General features: G+C 42.2%; 1 protein-coding gene across 3 annotated transcripts in view; it reads left to right on the top strand.

Annotated features, from left to right (window-relative positions):
* CCDC146 (coiled-coil domain containing 146) overlaps positions 1-9,613 on the top strand; it is a gene marked incomplete at its 3' end in the record, with an annotated part of 155,861 nt that overhangs the window by 64,310 nt on the left and 81,938 nt on the right. For all 3 annotated transcript variants that reach the window (XM_082255151.1, XM_082255149.1, XM_082255150.1), the window contains exon 3: positions 9,263-9,345. In XM_082255151.1, the coding sequence (XP_082111277.1) occupies positions 9,263-9,345 (83 nt within the window). The remainder of the gene's footprint in view (positions 1-9,262; positions 9,346-9,613) is intronic.

Here is a 9,613-nt window from a genome sequence, read left to right as displayed (position 1 = left end):
AACAAAAAAAGAGCGACAATTTTGAAAAAATAACAATATTTTTCACATTTTTTTTATATGAAATTCCCCCCCCCCCCCAAAAATGTAAAAATCAAATTTTTTTATCATTTTAGGCCAATTTGTTTTCTGCTACATATTTTTGGTAAAAAAAAAATCGCAATAAGCTTATTTTGATTGGTTTGTGCAAACGTTATTGCGTTTACTAACTAAGGGAAAGATTTCTGTCATTTTTGGTGTTTATTTTTTTAACGAGTAATGGCGGCGATCTGCGATTTTTTTTTTGCGGGACTGCGACATTGCGGCGGACAGATCGGACCCTTGACTTACATTTTTGACACTTTTGGGGGTACCAGTGACATTACTACAGTAATCAGATATACATATGCACTGTTACTGTAAAAATGACACTGGCAGGGAAGGGGTTAATTTTTATTGGAGAGGGAGGCGTTAATATATGCCTGGTGCTTACTGACATGTGTGGGGGGAGGTGACTGAGTGACACAGGGACAGATCGCAGGTTGAGCTATGCTGAAACCTGCGATCTGACACTGCCTGTCACTTAGGAGAAAACAAAGCGGGCGGATTTCCACACTAGATCCCCGACGATCGGGGAAGAGCAGCGGTGATCACCGCCGCTCCTCCCCTTGCCCGACTCCCGCTGTGACTGAATACAGCGGGATCGAGCCTCCGGTGGCGCGCGCGCGCCGCCTAGAGGGGGGATTGTCTGGTGACGTAGGTCTACATCGCCAGACGATAACAAACCACTTTGCCGCAGTACAGTCAACGTGACTGGTCGGCAAGTGGTTAAATTTATGGACAGTTTAGAGGCACCCCATTCTAAAATGTAAAAAAATATTCAAATAGCTTTACATAATGCAGCAATATCCATAAGTAGGACACCCAACGTTAGAGGGGATTTGTTCTTCCAAAGCAAATACACTTTTGCACACTGGTACTGACTAGTATACCAATGTTTCTCTTCTCCCTTAATTTCTCTCCATCAGTCAGCTTATGTTACTCCAGTGCTGAGGCAGAGGAGGGCTAAACAAGGATGCTGTGGATGCAACAGATATCCTCCTTATCAACTTATGACTTCATTGGTTGTTAGGATGCCAGTGTGTAGAAAGTCGTAATGACGCATAATGAAAACCTGTGGCTTTGTGTAACTAAAAGGCAGGCTTCATCTACTCACCGGCTTGTATACAATTTTTGATCAATTTTTAGGCATTTTGCCAAGGCACCCCTGAAGAAACCTCAAGGCACCCTTGGGTGCCTCAGCTCCCTGGTTTAAAAGTCCTGATACAGAAGAACAAAAATGTAATATTACAGCTTACCAGTCCTTGGATGTGGTGGCTGCATTCATATTTTTAGGCTTTTTCCCTTAATTTTTACCTGGATATCCTGCATGTAGCAGTTAGTGTCCTAGGGTGACAATGCTTACTTCCCACACTGTAACTATGAAGGAGCATCTCTTTTACTTTAGGGCAGAAGGTATTTTAGGACTACAGAATCCCTCGCCCTTTCTTCTTTTCCATACCTTTGGGAAGGGGTTCTGTAGTCCACATTTAGCTGAAAACAATGATAACTGATAGTAAGTTAGGCAAAAAGGACTGGAATTTAATAGCTCACCAGGTGCCTGGCAGGTTTTATTCTGCGCTTATCAAACAAATGTAACTTTCAACTGTATACTTAACAAATTAAAAAGGTAGTAAATAAGATAAGTTATTTCTTAGGCTTTACATAAACTTTAAGCTGACCTACTGCTTTCAAGACTCAGAGATACTGATTAAGAGTATACACTATATTACCAAAAGTATTGGGACGCCTGCCTTTCCATGCTCATGAACTTTAATGGCCTCCCAGTCTTAGTCCGTAGAGTTCAATATTGAGTTGGCACACCCTGCGCAGCTCTAACAGCTTCAACTATGGGTCTGTGGAAATGTTTGACCATTCTTCCAGAAGTGCATTTTGAGGTCAGGCAGTGATGTTGGATGAGAAGGCCTGAGTCACAGTTTCTGCTCTAATTCACCCCAAAGGTGTTCTATCCGTTTTGAGGTCAGGACTCTGTGCAGGTCAGTCAAGTTCCTCTACCCCAAACTCACTCATTTATGTCTTTATGGACCTTGCTTTGTGCACTGGTCCAAATCATTTGGTGGAGGGGATTATGGTGTGGGGTTGTTTTTCAGGGGTTGGGCTTGGCCCCTTAGTTCCAGTGACGGGAACTCTTAAGGTGTCAGCATACCTGTCAGGGACACAGCCGTCCTGGCATTTCTGCCAGTACTAGTCATGGACGCTCCTGGCTCAATCGACACAGCCCTCTGCTGGCCCATCAGGGAAATGGCCGTAGGAGAACTGGCAACATTGCCAGTAATAGCAATGGTCGTTCCTACTTCAATTGACACTGCCTCTGCTGGCCTATAAAAGGTGGCCATAGGAGCAGACTCATTGCTGGATTATTTTTCAGCTTCCTGCTTCCTGCCAGTACTAGTCATGGACGCTCCTGGCTCAATCGACACAGCCCTCTGCTGGCCCATCAGGGAAATGGCCGTAGGAGAACTGGCAACATTGCCAGTAATAGCAATGGTCGTTCCTACTTCAATTGACACTGCCTCTGCTGGCCTATAAAAGGTGGCCATAGGAGCAGACTCATTGCTGGATTATCTTTCAGCTTCCTGCTTCCTGCCAGTACTAGTCATGGACACTCCTGGCTCAATCGACACAGCCCTCTGCTGGCCCATCAGGGAAATGGCCGTAGGAGAACTGGCAACATTGCCAGTAATAGCAATGGTCGTTCCTACTTCAATTGACACTGCCTCTGCTGGCCTATAAAAGGTGGCCATAGGAGCAGACTCATTGCTGGATTATCTTTCAGCTTCCTGTTTCCTGTTTGGACTTCCTGTTGTGACCTGGCTTGTTTCTGAACCATCTGATCTCCTCCTGGTGTTTGACCCTTGGCTTGCCTCTCGGACTTGCTCTTGCTACTACCTGCCTGTTTTCCCAGTGTATGACCCCGGCTCGTCCCTGTTCTGCTACTTACCTTGCTCTTGAAACTGATCACCAGTGTTTGACCCTCGGCCTGGCTTTTACTACTCCTCTAGTTGCCTGCCTTACCCAGAGTTCCTGAAATCATCTGGTGCTCACCACAGGCGACCTGTGCTACTGGGGATGCTTCACCTCCTGTACCACTTCCAGGGGTGACACGCACTGAGCTGCAATGGATGCCCTCTGCACTTTAACCTCCATCCAGAGTGTGACAATACCGAGACATTTTGGACAATTTCACACTCCAAAATTTGTGGGAACATGGATGAGCAAGTTTGGAGTGGAGGAACTTGTCTGGCCTGCACAGAGTCTTGACCTCATACCGATAGAACACCTTTGGGATGAATTAGAGTGGAAACTGTAAGCCAGGCCTTCTCATCTAACATCAGTGCCTGACCTCAAAATTGCGCTTCTGGAAGAATGGTCAAATATTCCCATAGACACACTCCTAAACCTTGTGGACAGCCTTCCCAGAAGAGTTAAAGCTGTTGTAGCTACAAAGGGTGGGCCAACTCAATATTGAACCCTACGGACTAAGACTGGGATGCCATTAAAGTTCATTTGCGTGTAAAGGCAGGCGTCCCAATACTTTTTGGTAATATAGTGTATATGCAGATAAGAAATTTTAGCTTTGTTCTTGTTTTACTGTTCTGTTTTGTTTGTTCTGGGCCAGTGATACAAACTTAAAGCTTGTGAAGCACCATAACAGCCAGGCAACTGTTATTGTCCGAGGGTCATCAGTAAAGGCAGCCCTGTTATTTCTCGCAGGAGAGATTTACTTTACAAAGTCAGTAAATGATTAGACCACTAAAAATTGTGGTTGTGGATGTGTCAAATTCTAATAGATGTTGGAGAGTTGATTTATCATCCAGGTTATTTACCAGATTTCTGAGCTTTGGCAGCTGGCACAACCCACCTGGTCCAGCTTTTAGAAGAGATCTAGCTTCTCCGGTGAGAATCTTATTGTATTCTACAGTACAGTAAATGTACCAGAAGGGGTTAGATGCAGTAAAATGAATAGGTAACAGTAGAACCAATAATTGCAAGAGGAGAGACAATTTTTTTACATAAGATTATGTTTTATCAACATTTTTTTCAGAGTAATACAGATTCCATTAGAATAAACATACATTGAATTAAAAGGTAATTCGCCATATTTCTGAGGAAATATAGCTTAGTTTACACATACATCAGATATGATCTGTGCATGTGTCAGGGTAAGGGGATGTTAAGGTAAACACTTCATTCTTTTGTGTGGTAACTGAAATGTTGTCTATGAGTTAATTGAATTACATATATAGCATTTAGATAAGTGTCTAAAGTCAAGTTTTAAGATTTAGAGTATAATTTTCCACTTTTAGGGTAGATTTGATTGTGGATGCTATAGGGAAACAGGGTACTTATAGGACACTCTTAATAAATTAGGCCCAGTGTTGTTGCAGCAACTTACGGTTAAGTAGATACTATACCAACTAAGCTTTCCTTTGTGTCTGAAGGCTGCTACTCAGATTGTAATAGAGCTAGTACTAAGTCTTAGTCTATCCACATAAAACGAGATGGTCATTAAACCCACATAAATTTATGAGAAAATCTATTTTATATATATATATATATATATATATATATATATTATATATACACTGTCAATGTGTAATCCGAAGAAGTGCTAAGATATCAATTTATTTGAGACATAGTTTGAAATCTTTACAAAATAATCACAATAGTATTATAATTCTAAGTAATGTGAGGTAACCGCCAGCTTGGATAACTTGGTGCAAGGATTTTTGACACCCTAGGCAAAACCTCATTTTGCCAGCCTCCTTGGCTCTGCCCCTTACTCCACCCCCTTTTCCCTGCCCATGTATGTGCATACTTCCCAACTTTTGAACTTGAGAATGTGGGACACTTCAGTACGATGAAGCACCAAAAAGTTGGTGTGGCCAAACATGATCATGGGAGGGGCTTAAAGGCCATGGTTAAACAAAACCTGGGCTTCCTTAAACCTATAAAATATGCTTTGATTGCTGTGCCACAAGCTGGAGTCTCAGGGATACATATAAGCCTCAACATAATCATTTAGAAAATTACTTTCAATACATCTGATTTTGTATACACTGAAATAGACAGAGAGATTAAAATAGAGGATTATGAAGGACCTGAGGAACATGGGATGGGGCCAGGGAAACAGTACTGCACTATGAACCAACCATTAGGGAGGGAGAGAAGGAAGGATCACTATGGTACATGGAAGAAAAGAAGGAGGGATCACTATGGTACGTTGAAGGCAGCAAGGATCACTATGACACCTGGAAGGCAGCAAGGATCACTATGACACCTGGAAGGCAGCAAGGATCACTATGGTACATGGAAGGCAGAAAGGATCACTATAGCACATGGAAGGCAGGAAGGATCACTATGACATCTGGAAGACAGGAAGGACCACTATGGCACACAGACAGCAGGAAGGGCCACTATGACACCTGGAAATCAGGAAGGATCATTATGGCACATGGAAGGAGGGGAGGACCACTATGGTACATGGAAGGTAGAATCACTGTGGTACATGGAAGGCAGGAAGGACCACTATGGTACATGGCACATGGAAGGCAGGAAGGATCATGATAGCACATGGAAGGCAGGAAGGAAGGACCACTATGGTACATAGAAGGCAGGAAGGAGGGATCACTATGGCACATGGAAGGCAGAAGAGAAGGACCACTATGGCACATGGAAGGCAGGAAGGATCACTATGGTACATGGAAGGCAGAAAGGAAGGACTACTATGGCGCATGGGAGGCAGGAAGGATCATTATGGTACATGGAAAGCAGAAATGAAGGGTCACTATGGTACATGAAAGGCAGGATCACTATGATAAATGGAAGGCAGAAAGACTATGGCACATGAAAGGCAGGAAGAGTATGGTTCTTTTAAGGAAGAGAGAGAGAAGGAGAGTTCACTCACCCAAAGCTGCTTTGTCTTCATCCATCCTCTCCATCCTCTTACCGGATATACACAATACAGCAAGCAAGGGATATACAATGGGTGGGGTGTGCAGCGGGTGGGGGATGTGCAGCATGTGGGGGATGTACAGTGGGCGGGGGTCGTACAGTGGGCGGGGGTCGTACAGTGGGCGGGGGTTGTACAGCGAGCAGGGGATGTGCAGTAGGGGAAGATGTGTAGTGGGTGGGGGATGTGCAGCGGGCGAGCCAGCTGGCACGTAAGTGGGTGCTGGAGGTAGGGGGACTGTGTTGCTTGGCAGTGCGTGAGGCCACAGTGCCCCTGTCTGATGTGTGCTCCAGGGCCGCACCTACCTTGCCTATAGGTAGCACCAGCCCTAATGCCAGTAATGGGGAGAAAAATCAACTACAGGGAGTCTATCGGCAATACTGGTGACTAATTATTTGCCCTCTGTTAGCCTTTTATTTGGAACAGCTTCCAGAGTTCAGATCCATTTTAAAATGATTTAATTTATTCTAGAAATTATTTCATTTTCTGAATATAGCTGTTGCACATGTGCCAGTGCTAAATAAATTATGCATATCTATGTAATAATTTAAGTACAACCAATTAATGTAATTAAAGTACAAGCAGCTGTTTTTTAATCATAAGCCAGAAAATTTCTTGGCTATCCTTCTTCTGTTTTGGAAAGTATGTTGCATTCTTAACTGTTGTTGATGTTTGCTCATGTATTGACAAGGCTCAAAAATATTCAATATAAATAACACGAATATCTAAGAAATATATTGCATATGAAAAGCAATAGGCATTACATGTGTTATTTTGTGTTTTTTTACCCTAAAGTGATTGTAAAGGTTTGTGTGTTTTTTTTTTTTTTAATAACAAAGCAGGGGTTTTGCACAGAGCAACTCCGATCCTCCTGTTATTGGCTGCCCTGGTGGCGCTCCTGGCTCCTCTTCATTGGGTGCCCCCACGGAGAGCCACTTTCCATGGGGGCACCCGTGCGGGTGCGCACACGAGTCCTGCTGCTGTGTCCATTGACACAGACAGCAGGACTCGGCCCCGCTCCTCACTCCTCGCTCCTGTATTTGATTGACTGGATTTGATTGACAGCAGCAGGAGCCAATGGCTCCCGCTGCTATCAATCTAGCCAATGAGGACCTGAGGCAGCGACTGGAGCCCCTGGGCTCGTGCTCGTCGCTGGAACAATCGGGTTCAGGTAAGAATAATGGGAGGGTCTGTGGGACAGCTGCAACCAAGAAAGTTTTTCACCTTAATGCTAAAATGCATTAAGGTGAAAAACCTTGAGACTTTACAACTCCTTTAATTTTCACTAAAAAGCTGATTTTGTCCAAAATGTATATGATACCATGGTATTGCATTAAATGTTTTACTACATAAAGAAGTGAAAGGAAAATACTGTATTGACACAGAAGGAATGCAAACCTACATTGCAAATTAAGGAAATGGAAAGAGAAAATTCTCATTGATCAGGAGTAGCATAAAGTCAAGGGAAATGAGACACCTGCTAACAATGTTATTACATAAATTGGAGCCTACTGTTCAGTTGTATGATTTAAGTTGCAAGGAAGACTTACAACAGGGCACACTTTGACTAGGTTTTTATTTTGTAAAAGTTGGCTCTCTACAGGCACGTACACACTATAAGAAAATCGAGCGAGAATTTTGGGCCAAAGAACTTTCGTACAATTTTCGTATAGCGTGTACACAACTTTTGACAGCCGATTCCGACTTTTCGTACAAAAAATTCTGAATGGACAAAATCTTTCTCGTACGGGAACAGAACAAACATTTTTTGTTTAATGTGTACCGTTTTTGTATGATTTTTGTACAAGAAAAATCAGAAAAGTAAGACTGCAGATGATCAGAAACAATATACAACAACCCGAGTCCTGCTGTCTGTGTCAATGGACGCAGCAGCGGGACTCGTGAGTGCGCCTGCACAAGTGCCCCCATGGAATGCGGCTCTCCATGGAGGCACCCAATGAAGAGGAGGAGCCAGGAGAGCTGCTGGGGCACCCCAGAAAAGGAGGATCGGGGCTGCTCTGTGCAAAACCCTTGCACAGAGCAGATAAGTATATCATGTTTGTTATGTAAAAAAAAAAAAAAAAATACGAACTTCTACAATCACTTTAAGGTTAAAAAAAACAAAAAAAACAAAGCAAAACAGGTAATGCCTATTGCTTTTAATATGCAATATATTTTTTAGATATTAGTGTTATTTATATTGAACGATTTTGAGCCTTGTACATGAGCAAACATCGACAGCATTCAAGAATGCAACATACTTTCCAAAACAGAAGGATAGCCAGGAACTTTTCTATAAAAGAAGAAAATGGTCGCACACCACCACTGAATCCAATGAAGAAAAGTTCTTTATTCACATAAGTGGTACAAGGGACAGTAGACGCGTTTCACATGACTGCTACGTGCGTGAACACGTCTACTGTCCTACCCTGCTGTACCTTGTACCACTTATGTGAATAAAGAACTTTTCTTCATTGGGTTTCCGTGGTGGTGTGTGACCATTTTCTTCTTTTATGCTTCTCCTGGTGGCGAGTCGGGTTCAGCACCCACCTTGAATCGTGGACTTTGACTAGCTTGAGCGGTGTTATCTCTCTTCATTGTTAAGAACTTTTCTAGCTTATGATTAAAAACAGTTGCTTGTACTTTAATTACATTAATTAGCTGTACTTTAATTATGTACTCGTACGAGAATTTTCGCACGATTTACTTATAGTGTGTAAGAAACCATAAGAAAGGAAAAGGATCCTTCAATAATGTATACAATGTAAAGGTTTGAAAACTGGCATATGATTGTTTACTAATAATTACCACATTTTGCACTACTTTATTAGCTCATTAAATTTACGAAGACTCGTATAATGTCATTTTATAAATGGTAAGTAAAAGGAAAGGCTAGTTTTGAAACAGAAAGATTTTCCAACTACCAGAAGTAGTGTTAGGTATAGCTGACTAAGGATGGCACAATCCTAACCCATTTGGCTATTGCAAAGGCACAGAATTAGGATGTTTATGGCTACCCTAAACCTAGGCATATCAACTGTAGAAACTAAGATAACATTATGTAAAAGTAATCAAAAAGGAAAGATTACATGCTACAACATGAATCTTTCCATGAAAGCTCAGCTAATCCAGGCCACTCTATTTCAGTGACAATTAAAGTATAATTCAATTTGCCTGGGTTATAAACAACTCTCGCTATTTTGTTTCTCATAGCTTTTGGCATCTGGAAAAATCCCTGGAACCAGAGTAGCTGAGCTCAAGGCAAAATATACCTTGCTGTATGAAACACTGAAAAGGTATGTTTTTACCATCTCATCTTAAATGTACTGTGAAAGTCAGAATTATACATGCTCAAATATTTTTTTCCCATTACTTTTGGGGTTCCCAGGCTATTCTAACACTCTAATTGTTTGATTGTTATCGTCATAATGTCTACCAGCTGAATGTAGTATTGGATCTTTACTCCAAAAACCCTCCATAAGACCCAATTTACAGTAATTGGAGAAGGGTGCTTGAAGACAACCCAAGCTGAATGAAGGCAACTAATGTAATCATCTCTTTTTA

Source organism: Pelophylax lessonae, assembly GCF_965119305.1.
Source record: "Pelophylax lessonae genome assembly, chromosome: 4".
Classification (NCBI taxonomy): Eukaryota; Metazoa; Chordata; class Amphibia; order Anura; family Ranidae; genus Pelophylax; species Pelophylax lessonae.
Note: the sequence above shows the minus strand (reverse complement) of the source record. Positions and strands in the feature narration are given on the sequence as shown.